This window comes from Portunus trituberculatus, chromosome 17, assembly GCF_017591435.1.
Source record: "Portunus trituberculatus isolate SZX2019 chromosome 17, ASM1759143v1, whole genome shotgun sequence".
NCBI lineage: Eukaryota > Metazoa > Arthropoda > Malacostraca > Decapoda > Portunidae > Portunus > Portunus trituberculatus.
Window position 1 is genome coordinate 28,887,525 of NC_059271.1, and position 17,500 is coordinate 28,905,024.

The 17,500-nt window shown below is 42.7% G+C and overlaps 1 protein-coding gene across 2 annotated transcripts in view; it reads left to right on the top strand.

Moving 5' to 3' along the window:
* Positions 1 to 17,500, top strand: part of LOC123505070 (protein O-mannosyl-transferase Tmtc3-like) — a 1,048,098-nt gene that overhangs the window by 909,191 nt on the left and 121,407 nt on the right. For both annotated transcript variants that reach the window (XM_045256101.1, XM_045256102.1), the window contains one exon: positions 9,968 to 10,104. In XM_045256101.1, coding sequence (XP_045112036.1) covers positions 9,968 to 10,104 — 137 coding nt within the window. The remainder of the gene's footprint in view (positions 1 to 9,967; positions 10,105 to 17,500) is intronic.

Below are 17,500 nucleotides of genomic sequence, written 5' to 3' on the forward strand. Positions count from 1 at the left end.
ATAATGTAATGATGGTACGCACAAAAACAAGGGGCGCGTGAGAATGCAAGTGGAGGAGGAAGAGGAGGAGATGGTGGTGGTGGTGGTAACAGACACACTCAACAAAGGAGCAAAGGAGCAAGTTTTGTTAATACTGGTGATAATGAAGAGGTGGCTGGTAATAGTAGCGATATGATAATGGTCATTGTAGTGCAGTAGTTGATAATAAGGTATATAAGTAATGTTGTTGCGATGATGGTGTTGGTGCTAATTAAGAGAATCCATTAAATTAAAAGGCAAATGATGTGTTAATTAAATAACTCTCATCAAGACACCTCTCCGTTAATGTTGCTTTGACCAATTTTAGGGTAAGTGACGCGGCTACAACGTTAACACGCATCAAAGTACCTGTAATCGCTTTTCCTAATTATACGCCAACAGCTCATTATCTGTGTCCAATAAGTGGCAAGCAAGCATTGTATCCGTAGTAGAGCGTCACCTAATTACTCATCACCTGATTAATGTTGTGCGTCGGGTAATTAGCAACACGTGATCTTACCTGACAACTAATTAGCCCTAGTTAATATCACTTCGTCCACCTGTACGCGGGAGGCAGAGCGGACCGTCACTCACCTGTCACCTGAGTAACTGTACATCACTCCACCGCATCTGAATGTACGTGTGTGTGTGTGTGTGTGTGTGTGTGTGTGTGTGTGTGTGTGTGTGTGTGTGTGTGTGTGTGTGTGTGTGTGTGTGTTTGTATATGCGTGTGCGTGTGTGTGTGCTGTGGGCTGTGGAGGAAGGAAAAGGTGGGTGGTCGCGGGGACGAGTCAGGGCGATTTATGACACCTTTAAGGGTAATATAGAAGTGAGATGAACTGATAACGGCGGGACGGATGGCTGTGTCGGTGACGGGCGGGGCTGGCTGATGCGGGTGGGACGGGACGGGATGGGCCACACGGGACGGGAGGCTTGACGGGGAACAGAGAGAGAGAGGGAGTGAGGTGGAGTGGCATGGTAAGAGAAGAGAGCCAAAGCAAAGATTGTGTGGTGGTGAAGGAAGTGTCGTGGGTGTGAGTCTGCGTTTTCCTCCTCCTCCTCCTCCTCCTCCTCCTCCTCCTCCTCCTCCTCCTCCTCCTCCCTTCTCCTTCGTCTTTTTCTTCTCCCTTCCCCCTCCTTCTCCTCATTCTTCTTCTTCTCCCTTCCTCCTCCTCCTCATTCTTCTCCTCTCCTCCTCCTCCTCCTCCTCCTCCTCCTCCTCCTCCTCCTCCTCCTCCTCCTTCTTCTTCTTCTTCTTCTTCTTCTTCTTCTTCTTCTTCTTCTTCTTCTTCTTCTTCTTCTTCTTCTTCTGTGGGATTATCATTCTCTCTCTCTCTCTCTCTCTCTCTCTCTCTCTCTCTCTCTCTCTCTCTCTCTCTCTCTCTCTCTCTCTCTCTCTCTCTCTCTCTCTCTCTCTCTGTCTCGTTACTTATTCCTTATTACTTTCTACATTATGTTAGGTCCATTTTTTCTCTCTCGATATTCCTACTTTCTTTCTTATCGCCATTTTCCTCTTCCTCTATTTCTTCTGGTGTCTTATTTTCCCTCCTACCATATTCTTCCTTCCTCGTGTTTCTCCTCTCCATACATTCGCGAAGTTCATTTTTTCCTTCCTTATTCATATTCTTCTCTTCCCACCCTTCTCTTCTCTCTTTTCTCTCTCTCCTTTTATCATTATTCCCATTCTTTCCCTTCCTCTCCTCTTTCCTCTCGTTCAGTTCCATTTCCTTATTCCATGTTCATATTCTCTCTCTCTCTCTCTCTCTCTCTCTCTCTCTCTCTCTCTCTCTCTCTCTCTCTCTCTCTCTCTCTCTCTCTCTCTCTCTCTCTCTCGCTATGCATTTCGCTAAAGTTCTTTTCTTTTCTTTTTCTTATTATCTCCTCCTCCTCCTCTTCTTCCTTTTCCTCTTCAACAACGTCTTCTTCTTCTTCTTCTTCTTCTTCTTCTTCTTCTTCTTCTTCTTCTTCTTCTTCTTCTTCTTCTTCTTCTTCTTCTTCTTCTTCTTCTTCTTCTTCTTCTTCTTCTTCTTCTTCTTCTTCTTCTTCTTCTTCTTCTTCTTCTTCTTCTTCTTCTTCTTCTTCTTCCTCCTCCTCCTCCTCCTCCTCCTCCTCCTCCTCCTCCTCCTCCTCCTCCTCCTCCTCCTCCTCCTCCTCCTCTGCTTTGCTGTCCTATCTCTACCACTGGTAGTTAGTAGATAGTCTTCACAAACAGCCTAGTAAGGACCTAAGGGTCTGTTCCTGTTTGTCTTCCTTTGTATTCCTTTGTATTCCTCCTCCTCCTCCTATCTCGTCTCTCTCGTCTCCCTGAGTTGAATCCTCACGCAGGTAAGGCAAGGTAACGGGAAGCCTATTAAGCGTGTGGATTGGAGCTCATTTTCGGTAAGTTATTCTCGGGGAAAAGCTTTAGAAGAGGAAGCGATTTATAAAAGGAAGAGATGGAAGAAGACGGGTCAGAAACAGGATTAGGAGGAGAAGGTGCTGAGAGGAAGAAGAAGGAGGGAAGGAATATGAATTGAGAGGAAAAATGATAAGAGAAAAGAGGGAAAGAAGGAGAAAGGGAATGAAGAAGTGGAGTATGAGGGTGTTATGGCAGAGAGAGAGAGAGAGAGACGAAAATGACGAAAATGATATATTATGATAAGAAAAAAAGGCAAAAATCAGATAATGACAAGAAAAAGGAGGAAAGGCAAATAAAGCGGAAGAGAATGGAACGAGGAAAAAAAAAAAGACGAAAGATGATACAGACAGAAAAAAAATAGATGAGGAGAAGAAGGAAAAGGAAGAGGAAGAAGGAAAAGTAAGATTTAGCATTTGGACGAGGAAGAGGAAGAGGAGGAGGAGGATGATAAGAATAAGGAAGACAGAGAAAGAGAGAGAGAGAGGGGAATATAAGTTGCAACGGTGGGAAACCCTTTAATCTCTCACCATCACTACTTTCCAAAGGCTTTAATTGAAGATAATCGTGTTTTTAACCCCTTCAGTACTGGGACACATTTTTACCTTGAGATTTGTGTACGATTAGACCATTTTATTTACATTAGGATGGGTCTTTGGAGGTGAGCAGATTAATGGGCACAGTTTTCATTATTTTGTTCCCCCACATGAGTTTCTAAAGGTGTATAAAATCACCAAATAGTAACCAGAATGAATATGGAAGCGCATCAAGTGGATAAGATTATTTTTATGGTTCTGTTGATGGATTTGTAAGATTTTTGGTTGATTGAAAGGAGAAGCTGTCTTGAAAATAAGGCAAGTTGTCTCTGTGGTCCAGGAAAATTGCAGTAGTGAGAGAGCAGTGTTTCTGAATACGAGATATGTGAGAGAATGGGAGGACAGCAGATTGTGTAACTGTATGCTTGTGCTTGTTTTATTGCTAGCCTCTTCCGTCGATTTCTTTGTAAACTAACTCTCTCTCTCTCTCTCTCTCTCTCTCTCTCTCTCTCTCTCTCTCTCTCTCTCTCTCTCTCTCTCTCTCTCTCTCTCTCTCTCTCTCGTATCAGTTTGTTCATTTATTTCTCAATCTCCCTTTCCTTTATTGTTTTTTTTCTTTTCTTCACTTCAAATTTGCTTCTTTTTTTATTGTTGTTATGTTTTCCTGTTTGTTAGTTTTTTTTATTATTATTATTATTATTTTCTTCAGTTGCTCACGCTAATTTGTGTCACTTTCGCACATTCATTTCAGTCATTCATATTCATTCACCCATCCGTTCTAGTTGTATCTGCAATCATTCAGTGTAATTCATGTGTAATTCATGTATATATTTATTCATTTTTATTTTCATTATTATTTATTTTTTATCCTAAAACATGGAGTGGTGCTTGTAACATTAACTGACACGTATTAAATAAATAAAAAATAAAAAAGCGAAAGGATGGACGTATTTCCATTTTTGATATAGAACACATTGGAAAAACGTCTTGAAAATAAAACATAAAAATTCTATATAAGTTAATGGGTTACTGTGATAAGTAATGGAAGAAAACCAAATAGATGAAAAAATAAGTTAATGGGTTACTGTGGTAAGTAATGGAAGAAAACCAAATAGATGAAAAAATAAGTTAATGGGTTACTGTGATAAATAATAGAAGAAAACCAGATATATATATAAAAAAAATCAAGTTAATGGGTTATTGTGATAAATAATGGAAGGAAAACTGATAGATAAGAACAATAAGTTAATTGGTTACTGTAATAAATAATGGAAGAGAAACAGATGTATAAAAAAAATTAAGTTAATGGGTTACTGTGATAATTAATGGAAGAAAACCAGATATATAAAAAAAATCAATTTAATGGGTTACTGTGATAAATAATAGAAGAAAACCAGATATATAAAAAATAAGTTAATGGGTTACTGTGATAAATAATATAAGAGAAACAGATGTATAAAAAAAATTAAGTTAGTGGGTTACTGTGGTAAATAATGGAAGAAAACCAGATTCATAAAAAAAATCAATTAATGGGTTACTGTGCTAAATAATGGAAGAAAACCAGATATATATAAAAAAATAAGTTAATGGGTTACTGTGATAAATAATGCAAGAAAACCAGATATATAAAAACAATAAATTAATGGGTTACTGTGATAAATAATGGAAGGAAAACTGATAGATAAGAAATAAGAAGAGTAATACGTTAGATAATAAAGTAGAATAATAAAAAAAAGAAGAAACAAGTCAGTTTAAAAAGTAAAAAAGAGATGCTACTGAAATAAATATCTACAAAGCAAAGAAACGAAAATTTATATGGATACTAGATTTAATAATAAAAAAAAAAAAAATGAAGAGATAGACGAAAAAAGTGCAAGAGATAGTAAGCTACAAGTCAAGCTCTGGGCAAACACACTCTCTGGAATCGACCAACAAATGAAAATAGAATAACGGAGATGAAAAAAAAGACAATAGAAAAAAATAATAAAAGAGAGAGAGAGAGAGAGAGAGAGAGGGACAGGTGCGTGTAGGAAACAGATGGAGTGCAGGGAGGAATGAATGTAAAGAGAAATATTTTATCTTTTTGGTGAAAAATAAAAAAAAAATATATAAAAAGTGGTGTTTCCAAGAGTGGTAGACGAGGGAGGGTCACTTGATCTGGCGAGGTAACCTGAGACTTATTAAGATTATATTGACACGCACGAACGCCTGTGCCCTGGAGAGACTGAGAGGGGGGGTGGGTGGGGCAGGGGTGGAACGTAGGAAGGTAGGGGTGGAGATGGATGTGGAGAATAGGGAAATGGGAGATGATTTTTTTCTCTTTGTGTGTGTGTGTGTGTGTGTGTGTGTGTGTGAGAGAGAGAGAGAGAGAGAGAGAGAGAGAGAGGGTAAGAATTTGTTGTAATGTACACTTGATACATAAGAAGAGCCAGTATCATGAAATTTATTACAGAAGAACGAATGAAGAGAAAAAAAAAAAAAAAAGGGAAATGTTCACAATATATAAGAAATTTTGTTTGGAGTGAGTCAGTTCATGTATTAATTATTTTTTCTTTTCTCTTTTTTATTTATGTATTTTGTTTTATTACTGTTTTTTTTTTAATCGTTTTGAAAAGCACATAAGTTACTTGTTTGATGTCCTACTTGCTTATGCTCCACGTCACGTCTCTCTCTCTCTCTCTCTCTCTCTCTCTCTCTCTCTCTCTCTCTCTCTCTCTCTCTCTCTCTCTCTCTCTCTCTCTCTCTCTCTCTCTCTCTCTCTTCCATTCCGTTCACTGACTCCCATCACCATTATTATCATGCCCCGCCTACCGTTGCCCACCACTGCCCCTTTTCCCAACCTTTCTTATCTTTTTATTCCCTCTCTCTTTCTTATTCCTTCTTCCCTACACACACACACACACACACACACACACACACACACACACACACACACACACACACACACACACACACACACACACACACACACACATACACACACTTATTCTATTCTATCTACACCCAGAGCACTCCAACCTCCTCGAAACACACAAAGGAGGGGTCCGCGCGGCTGTGTGACAATCCCTCTAATATAATAAGTGTCCTGACTGCAAACAGACCGAGCAGTGAAACCAGAGAGGCTCGTGGGATAGTGATGCGGGGAGGTGTTTTGGTGAGGAGGATTGCAGGAAGCGAGTTTACCTGTTTGGGAGAGAGAGAGAGAGAGAGAGAGAGAGAGAGAGAGAGAGAGAGAGAGAGAGAGAGAGAGAGAGTGTGTGTGTGTGTGTGTGTGTGTGTGTGTGTGTGTGTGTGTATATGCTGTATTTACACTCCCCTCCCTCCCCCTCACACACAAATAGAGCGATGCCTCATGTTCGTTAAGGAATTACGTTACTCATAATATTGCACCCAGACGTGACTAATGACCTCGTATTCCAGCACGACCATGCCACGTGTGTATGCTGTGTACATTTTAATGCCGCAATAAATATCTCCCGGCCTGAGTAAGTGTTCTGTGTATCAAGAGGACGAGACACGCGTTGATGTCGTTACGGTGACAGCATTCGCCATCATTTACGAGATACGCCAACTGGAATGTGCTTATTTGCTGGTTTTATTTTCCTTACTTTATCACATTTGTTTTTTCTTACGTTTATTTATTTTATGTTGAGGATGATGATGTTGAGTCCTTCACCTTTACTCGCTTAAGTTTCTGTTCTTCAATTAGCGTAGTAAGTCACAAACAGCTTCGTAAGAGTGTGTGTGTGTGTGTGTGTGTGCCGCTATAATGTCAGTAGTGTTTGTCATAACGAGGGCAGCATATTCCTCCTCACTGATGTGTAACGAGAATACCTACTAATTACATCCCAAGAGACACAATTACGGCGTGAGTGGGCTAAGGGAGATAATCATGTTAACTATCGCAATGACTCTATTGTACCATAGTTAAGTGGCTATTTATAGAAAAGTTTCATGTATTATTACTAAATTTAGAGTTGCCAAACCTTTGCTGAGATAACAGTGTGGTAAGATAGTTGATGACTGGCAGAGAATGGGAAGAAACAGAAAGAGATAGAAAAGTGAAACTAGATAAAAATAGAATGAAAGAACGAAGGAGATAAAAAGAAAAAACTAGTTGGAAAAGAAAGTTGCAGACCGGTACAGAATGGAGAGAAAGGAAGAGATGAGAGGAGAAAATGGAGGAACATGGTAAGAAAAGAACAAAGAAGAGAAAAAGAAAGACAGCTAATTGGAAAAGGAAGGGGAGGAGGAACAGCGAAATAAAAAAAGATGAAAACATTAAAAGGTGTGTCTGTAACTTTATTTCATGGAAGGTATTGACCAAAAGCAGGAAAGACATGATAAGGAGGCTAAAATAACTTTCGTGGTTTCCCTGTGATCAATTGCCAGACACTATTACTCCCGTGTGTGGATTGTGAAAACCACGAGTCCCTGTATGGCATAAATAGTGTAAAGCTCCCTGAATCTGTCCCTGTGAGCATTGGTGAGCCGTGCAATATTCACACAGCCTCTAGGAACGTGTTATGAAAGGTGTCTCATCCTTGTTAACCTGTTCAGTACCATGTCGCGTTTTCAAATTCATTCTGGGTACTATTTGGTGATTTTATACACCTTCAGAAACTTATGTGGGGATTAAAATAGTGAAGGTTGTGACCATTAATCTTATGACCTCCATAGATCCTTGCTAATGTGAATAGAATGGCCTAATCGTACACAATTCTCAAGTTAAAAATTTGTCCCAGTATTGAGGGGGTTAATCTTTTTTTTTTCTTCTTCTCTGGCAGTATCTTTGAATAGAATGGTGGAGTGTTGTGTCGCCATAGTGTGGTGTGCTCGCAGGCTTGATGGAGACGAAGGAAACATCGCGGGTATAAACAGGACGAATGGAACGAAGTCGTGGTGCAGGTTAATGATTCTTGTGCTGCCCTTTAATTCTCGACAGACTTCTCTTGTAACAACCAGACAAATTACCTTCACAGTGATATATACAGCAGTACAGTTACATGCATTTATTGACCACAGAATCACATGCAAATTATAACCAACCGCAAACTGAACATTTACCTCAATATCCTAACGGACTCATAATTTATACGCGTAAGATAAAAAAAAAAAATAATAAGCATCGCACAGTCACCCAATGGGAAACTGCACCGGGATTGTTGAGTAAAGAATGCTACTTGGAAGAAATGTACCTAAGAACGTGGCTGCTCCTCTGGGTGGATCGTGGGTGTTAGCTCTTGAGGAGGAATGAGTTGTATCCCTTAGGGCGTCATTTAGGGGAAGGATGAGGCCCCGCGGGTGAGGGAAGAGGAGGCAGACGCAAGGCTCTTGACACGCACAGGTTACGACGCGCCGGGTTGTCGATGTATTGTGGCTGTTGTCTAAAGTGGTTGGCTCTCCTGATGGCGGGGCGGAGCAGCGGAGGCAGAGGCAGGGAGGAGGTGCAGTACAGGATCTCCAGCGAGCCCTTCCGTAGCAGCAGACGAGATGCCGGAGAGTGATGCAGGAAGGAGGGATGGGCAGGATGCCTTTTAGCCCTCCCACTATTCAGTATTACTCGTGTGTCTGAAACAAGACAAATGAGACTTAGCGATGCTGCACTGTTCCATATTAGGCTAGAATTTATGTACAGCCGTGCCTGCCGTTGCCGTTACGGATATTAAATTGATATATTTTAGAACTTAGAATATTGAAGAAGGAAAAAAATAATATGAAAAGTTTATGTCAAATTAAATGAAGATGAAAGTGTTTCCATTTTTTAAAGATTATATTTTATCCACTAATTAAATAATATAATGTGCAATGTATAACGAGGAACGTTAAGAGAGTGTTCTGAATCACGCACACGAGTCTCGGATCTATATAATATTGCCATTGTCTTTTACTTTAATCTGCGCCCGTGTCGTTAAAAGCTTTCCTGCTTCTCTGTTAGTTTCCCCTAATAACATTAGCATCAGTAAAATTGTTTATCATTAATTTAATCTCCTTACTTAATGGAAGTTTTATGAAGTTGATGTTATTTATTTTCATTGATGTAATAATTTGTCATGCTTGTGAGCTGAATATATTGAAAGCTGTACTGTAATATTTATTTGTTTATTTTGTCTTTGGTTCACCTTTAATGCAAATATTATTGTGTTTGATATTGAGTGTTTTGGTGATGCTGTTGGAGTGAGGTGATGCTTGTGATAGGAGTGGTGGTGGTGGTGGTGGTGGTGATGGTGGTATTAAAAGGCGCTTATGGTGTTAGTAGTGAGAGTAAAGGTAGTGTTGATGATATGGTAATAAAAGTGAAGGTTATGATGGTGATGGTGGTAACAAGTACAGTTTAATGGCAGTATTAGTGGTGTTGGCAGTGCTGAAAATGTTATAGTGGTGCTGCCTACACAACACAACATACCTGCTCCATAAAAGAAACAAAATGTTCCGTCAAAACATAACATATGACCTGTTGATCGCAGGTGAGCGTGTGTTAAAATAACAATTCCCTCTATGGTCACGTGTAAACATCAATTATTAACGCGCTGACTACACCTGCCAGGTAATTTATTCCGGTGTTCCAAAACTCGATTGGCAAACAACTTATATTTTATGCAATATTACGCTTCATTTCTTTATTTTTTTTTATTCATGTCAGCTTCAGTATAGCATAACTTTTGGACTTTTATTGATTTCTTCCCTCGTTAACTGTTAATTGTTAATGTTTTGAGTTATTTTTCCTTATATTGCCAGTTTGCTTACATGTCACACACACTCTCCCTGGACAAAGCGTACCATTCTTTGCCCACCTACGTACGTACTATCCCTATTATAGATACTAACTGTTTTTTTAGTTTTTTTTATTTTACTTCATGATAAAATATACTCACATTATCCTTTGTTTCATTTACTCTTTACCCTTATACATATTAACTCTTCACTCACTGGTTTTTCTTACTCAGCCATGTTTTTTTTTTTTAATGTTCCCTCACTGTCAGTCACACTAACAACTTTCTCTCTTCTTCCCTCACAGGAGCAGAGTCACAAGTCGTACCGCCCACTGTGCGTCCTCACCTTCCGTCTGAACTACTTGCTTCACGGCCTGGAGCCACTCGGGTACCACCTGGTGAACATGCTGCTCCACGGGGTCGTCTGCATTCTCTACTACAGGTAAGATATAGGTGTGCTCTTGGTGGTGGTGGGGAATGTGGTGGTTGACGGAGGCACTAGAGAAAGGGAAAGACAGTGAAGGAGACGTGATAGTAAAGATCCACCATCATCTCTCTCTCTCTCTCTCTCTCTCTCTCTCTCTCTCTCTCTCTCTCTCTCTCTCTCTCTCTCTCTCTTGCTCTCTCATCAGGTGACTTGGAGCTTATTAAAGTAGAACGTGTTCCTCGCTGGACCCTAGATGCACCACTACTGCTGCCTCCTCCTCCTCCTCCTCCTCCTCCTCCTCCTCCTCCTCCTCCTCCTCCTCCTCCTCCTCCTCCTCCTCCTCCTCCTCTCCTCCTCTCCTCCTCTTCCTCCTCCTCCTCCTCCCTGTTAAACCCATTCGTTATCTCCTTGTTTTCCCTCTCCTCCTCCATCACTCCTTCCGTCCTTTCCCGCATCTTTTCTAGTCCGGCATAATACTCCTTCTCCCTCCTTCATTCATGCTAGTCGGATGGAAGGATGGAGGAAAGACGGAAAGGGGGGAAGGAAGGAAAAAGAAGAGAGGAACGGAGGAAGGTGAGCAAGATGCGGGCGGAGGCTTTAAGTTCAGCGCCGTATTTTCGTCTCGTGATATTGGGTGTCGCAGAAGTGATTGGCCATTTCTTTCGTGGTGTCGGGGTCATTCGCACACAGTCGCGCACATGTGTGTACCAGCTCGAAGGCAGCCAGGGCAGACTTACATGCACGTATTTTCAGAAGTAGTGTGTGTATCCGTTCTCCTCCTCCTCCTCCTCCTCCTTCTTCTTCTTCTTCTTCTTCTTCTTCTTCTTCTTCTTCTTCTTCTTCTTCTTCTTCTTCTTCTTCTTCTTCTTCTTCTTCTTCTTCTTCTTCTTCTTCTTCTTCTTCTTCTTCTTCTTCTTCTTCTTCTTCTTCTTCTTCTTCTTCTTCCTCCTCCTCCTCCTCCTCCTCCTCCTCCTCCTCCTCCTCCTCCTACAGCAATATCCCTTGACTCCTTTTCTAAAAATAAATAAAACACATGAGCACATCCTTCGCATCTCTTAAAAGTGATTTGTTATCCAGATCTGTCCACCCACACATCCCTCTTAGGTCCGCCATCCACACACACACACACACACACACACACACACACACACACACACACACACACACACGTAGATGACGCGCGAAGTAATTAGAAGGACTCGAGCAGTATTCATGGCATTGACGGGGGTGCACGAGTGACTGGCCGGATGTTTTGTTGGGAGTGTGATTGTCCGCCCCTAATTGCGCCATCCACTATTCATCGGCCGCTAGAGGTCGCCCATTGTGCCAAGTGTTTTTGTTTCTCTCTCTCTCTCTCTCTCTCTCTCTCTCTCTCTCTCTCTCTCTCTCTCTCTCTCTCTCTCTCTCTCGGCTTTCACCTCCCTCACCCCCTCCCTGCGCCTCTGTTCAATCGACATCGTTCTTTTTTTTCTCCTCCTCCTCCTCCTCCTCCTCCTCCTCCTCCTCCTCCTCCTCCTCCTCCTCCTCCTCCTCCTCCTCCTCCTCCTCCTCCTCCTCCCTGTCGTCCTCGCACATTTTTGTATCCAACCTTCTCATTTGTCTTGTTGGTGTGTTAAATTTTCTTATTTCTCTCTCTCTCTCTCTCTCTCTCTCTCTCTCTCTCTCTCTCTCTCTCTCTCTCTCTCTCTCTCTCTCTCTTGTTTTTCTCACACTTTCCGTCATTTTTTCTTTTTTTGTTCATTATTACTGTGCTTTGTTGAACGGGCGAGTCATAATTTTTCGTCGTCGTCTCATATATATGTAATTTCACGAGGGTAGCGGAGTTAAAAGGGGAAGCGGGGAAAAGATCGCATTTCTATTCATAACGGTATTGACATTTTTTTTTCATATTTGTTTCATATATCCTACTTTGATATCGCCTCTTTTATGGACATCATCAAAGCAATCGTCATGTTTTTTTTTTTCTTTTCATTTTTTTTACTCACTTTTTATTCATCCCCTCACTGAACCGGCCTTGCATTTTTCATTCTTTCGAAAAAAAAAGATGTATTAATGATTTACCTTTTTTTTTTTTTTTTTTTTTGGTGGGGGATGGCTCTGCTCTTTTAAACGTGCACTTAACGAAAGGGGGATTCATGGAGGAGTAGGAGGAGGAGGAGGAGGAGGAGGAGGAGGAGGGAGGACGGTATGGTGTGACGTTCCGCTGTGACGTTATAGCAGGAAGGAAGGTTGAGTGTTTTGATAAGTGGCTGGGGATGGCTTACCTCACACTGTTTTTACCTTCTTGTCCATCAATTTTTACCTTTGAACAATAGCATATATCTTGTCAGTGAATTTGTGTCTCTATTTATCTATTCATTTCAGCGATCATTAGCAGAGTGTCTCAGATCTCCATAACAACCGTTGCTTTGACGTCTTACAATGATTTCCTTCTAAATCAGTTACCAATATGTATTTCCTGCATCTTCGTTGAGGGCAAAGGAGAAATCGCGTCAGTGAATCATTCTGTCAGTTGAAGTTAAGGGACGTGTGGGATGCAAACCATAATAGACAAAATACAGAGAAGTTTACGTAGATGATAGGCACAGTTAATGTTCTTGTATTGGATGGGAGATCGATTCCTTACTAATCTTACCTTACCTTACCGCTGTGCCATAACCTCCAGGACGTGGGCAACCATGGAGTTCCACCCTCTTCTATCCCTTGTGGCTCTGATGAACTGTCCACTCGTCATGTTTCCTCGTGCCAGCTTGACCAATCCGTCCGTGTATTTCACTCTCGGTCTTCCCTTTCCTCTAACGCGTGCCTAGTAATCGCCACTTCTGAGTCTTGACTTCCTCGGGACCGATAGATATCTCAGTGAAGTATAGTAAAGTGAAATACGGGATAGAAACACACGATAAGTCTTTAGTAAATACGTTATAGCCCAATTACTAATAAACTTCTAATATTTCTAACCTTTGAGTGCAGTAAATCCTTAGTAAAAACATTTAAGCTTAATTACCTACACACATTTTACATTCATCTTCTTTGTGAGCGTTGATTGTGCTGACGAAAATGTGAAGAGATCTGTAGGGAAAGTCAGCTTCTCTCCCCTGCCTGACCACATCACTCGAGGAGCCGCGGACCGTGAGAATCGCTGGCTAACGTGTGGGTGGTCAGTTCCCCCCATCGCTGCCCCCTGCTGTTACACCTTCCCCATTCACTCCCTCCCCGCCCCTCAACGCACCAAGGAGAATATAGGAACATGAAAGAACTCCTCGCTAGACTGCTCCATTATTTTTACCCCTTCTCCCGCCGATTGTTATAAGGATACGGCTTCTCTCTCTCTCTCTCTCTCTCTCTCTCTCTCTCTCTCTCTCTCTCTCTCTCTCTCTCTCTCTCTCTCTCTCTCTCTCACCTGTCCTACGAACAAAAAAGATTCCAGCGCAGGTGTGTGAGGAAGAATACGACTCCTGCTTCGGCATTGAGGAGGGCGGCATCAGAGGGGACGTGATATAGTGCAAGGTGCGTAGGGCGTGGAGGAGGGCGTGAGGGCGTGGGCGGGTACGTAGGGTGTGTGAGGATGCGGTAGGTGCGTTAGGGTACGTGGAGTATGGGAGGATTAGAGTGGTTAGCGGGTAAGGGTGAGATGGGACGCGAGGGAAGTGCTTATTAACGCATGGGATGGGGGTGTGTGCAGGGCGTGGAAGAAATGCTCAGCGCGTGGAAGAGGCGTGCAAGCCATGAAAAAATGTGCGATGTGTGGGAAGGATGAGTGGGATGTATGAGAAGTGCGTGGATCATAGGTTAAGGTGCGTGGAGCGTGGGAAAGGTCCGGGGAGTGGTGCAAGTCCGGGACGGGACGTTGACGGACAAGAGAGCAACGATGAAGACGCGGCAAGCAAGCAAGGCGTGGGAAGATGGCCGTCAAACTTTGGGCGCCCATTTTGTGAGAAGAACGACAGTCACCGACACCAGCAGTCCGTTGCAGCTCCGTATGTCCTGCAGCACGTCTGTCTACCCGCTCTCTGTACCCCGCGCTACGCCATTCACCCCACGCCCGCCTTCCGCCGCCCGCCGCTATGCCCGCCTGCCTGCCCGCCGCCTCGCGCTACTTGCCACTGTCTCCGCTGCCGTGCTCCAGCCCCATCCACCTGCCGCACTTACGCACTAAACGAATGTCAAACGTGTGTGTGCATTCGTGCTTAACATCCGGCCTACTAACACATACGAGATACGCACGTTTTCCGTTGTATGTAACACACACACACACACACACACACACACACACACACACACACACACACACACACACACACAAATTCAAGGTGAACTGCATTAGAATTCCGAGTGGGCGGCCAGAGACTGCTGCTGTTCGGTGATAAACACCCACGATTGGAAGAGACAATCGGGGAAACAATTTAGTGTCCAAAAAATGGGAATTGTAATTTGGAAGTTTGGAGGTGTGTGTGTGTGTGTGTGTGTGTGTGTGTGTGTGTTCGTGCGCCCCTAGCAAGCAGGGGGGAACCCGGGGAACAGGGGTGGCGCATTGTGGTTGGCTAACGTAGAGATGAGGCAGACCAATGGCAGCCGTCGGCGGGATGAGTGATGGAGCGGTGGCGGCCACGTGGCGGCCACTAACCCGCCCATCTTCCCGCCCACCTGCCTTGTGTCCGTCCATTCGTCTGCTTGTCCACCTGTCACCTCACCCATTGGTTTCCCTGGTCTCGCATTCTGCCTTCCCTGGTTTAATACATGACATCTTGTTGCCTTCCATGGTATTCCTCCCTTTCTGTTTGCCTTGTTCTGTCTGTACTAGGCCCAGCCGGCTCATTGTTTTGCTTACCTACATGCCTCGCTAGTTTCCAGGGTTTTTCTCTCGTGTGCAAGCGCCGCCCACACCCAAAACCTCAACTCATCCTCACTCTCCACCCAGAATTGCCTCCACTTCTTCCTCCTTAATATTCTCGCCACACTCATGCAGCTCCACTAAAATTCTTCCTCCACATTTTGTGCCGTCATTGTAGTTCTCTCTCTCCTTCATGCGTCTTTCCCCGTCTACCGTCCCTCCACCACCATTGTCGAGTCTAATCAACAAGAAACCGGGAATGGTAGTGACGGTGTTCTGCGGTGATGATGTGGAGCCAGCGTGTCAGGGGAAATTTGTGGGTCTAAAAGGAGTAAGGGTGCTAAACAGTGGCAGGGAGGTGATGTGAGGGTAGGTATAGCTATAACTCTTTGTAGCGTCATTTGTATCACTAAACATAAAAACCCCCATCTACAGATTTTCACACGTTCTATTCTTCGGCTTCAGTCTGCAGAGCTAGTGAAGGAAATCAATACAGCTGTCAACTTGATTTTATCGCTTAATACTTATGTGATGTATCTGGAAAAAATATTGGAGTGGTGTGTGTGTGTGTGTGTGTGTGTGTGTGTGTGTGTGTGTGTGTATTTTCGCAAGTATCTTTTTATCTTTTTCAAGGTACACGGAATTGATAAGTGGATGCATAAATTGATATATACCAAGGAGTTGTTACATGTAGAGCCTCCCGGATCCTTCAGTTTAATTAAGGCCACAACTCTCCACAAGACCGATAAAGGCGAGAGCTATTGCTATTTTTGACGAGCCTCCAACCGTCAGCAGCAGACACCACCACCGTCAGTCGTTCTGAAAGAGCATTAGATATGAATCGTTCAAATATTTACGAGCACCATCAGACATTTGCATCTCATTATTATATCAAATATTGTTGCAAACGAGATGAGAAGACTGACCTCGTCCGTTGGCCAATGAAACAAGAAACCTTAATCTCTTACTCATCGATACTTCTACTACGAGATGATAACGCGAGGCACTAAAATGTTTAACCAATTGTCACTATTACAATCTTCCTCTGTTGTTAACTTGCTTGAATGGGCACTTAGAAAAAATAAATTAGATTTTTTTTTCACGAGACAAATATTAGAAATTGAAGGACAAAAGTGTCTTAGAAGTTTCAGGTGACTATTCTCCTTAAAAAAAAAAAAAAAAAAAAAAAAAGGTAATGGTTGCGATAGTTTTTAGTTCCCCTTTTGCTGTCAGTGTGTCTTTCAAGATTATACTGTGACCTTACACCAAACCATTTTATTAACCTCTTCAATACTGTAACACATTTTTATCTAGAAATTTGTATACGATTAGACCATTTTATAGGCATGAGGAAGGGCCTATGGAGGTCAGAAGACTAATAGCCACAGTCTTCACTATTTTAATCCACACGTGAGTTTCTGAAGCTGTATAAAATCACCAAATAGTAAGGTGAACGAATAGGGAAACGCGTCATGGTACAAGTGGTTAACACAACACAACAGCCAAAGAGTTAGATAATGAAAGGCACGTATTACTACCCTCACCATAGGAAACGGACATGTAAAGTGTGTCTGTCTTCTCGCGCTCACCTGATATTATAAACAAATGCTTTCATGGAGGATACAAAAGCCGTGGTAGCAGTTAATAACGCGGCAGTCAAGCACACCGCAGCGTCAAGGGGATGGAGTTTTCCCCTCGGGTTGCGTGGGGGAGCTGCTGCGGCCTCCTTAAATATGCATGAAGGATTCAGCCACGATGTTTACCTGCTGATCCCTTTTTAGAAAACGGGATGTGGAAGAACACGGAGGATGAACAAACATGCGGAGTAACCTTGTTTGATATCTGTGCTCTGTATATATTGGCCGCGCTCTCTTCACTTCGGGGTCTATATGAACATACTTGGCTGTGGTTCATTTAGGCTTACTTTCTTCTCATCGCTCCCTTTCTCTTTCGTAGGAATTGTTATTTTCAACGATAGAAGCATAAAGGTTTTCTAAATCTGACGAAAGAAAAAAACACGATTCATGTTTATCGATATCCGCACTTTTTTTTTTTTTTAGCTACTTCTCTAAATTAAAGTCATATATAACTAAGACAAGAACACACACACACACACACACACACACACACACACACACACACACACACACACACAGGTCTATCAGTCATACCACACACAGAAGTCATTCAGAGACGCAGGAAGACAAGACGCCACAAGCAATACACATTGGTAATACCTCTTTCATCTCTCGCTCCTGCAGAAGGCTCACCATTTACCACCTCTGGCCACTTCTGCTGGTGCTTTTTCCTTCCCTCCAGCTCAGAACTTGAGGGAGTGTGGTGTGGTGGGTCTGGCGGCACCTGTGGCCAAGGCTGATAAGTAGCAATCAATTAAAACTTATAATTGATCACTCGGCTATGAAATTTGCTCCTCCTCCTCCTCCTCCTCCTCCTCCTCCTCCTCCTCCTCCTCCTCCTCCTCTTCCTCTTCCTCTTCCTTTCCCTATCTTTTTGCTCCATTTTCTCATTCCTTTTCATTCCTCCTCTTCCATCACCTCTTACTTATCTCCTTTCCTCTTG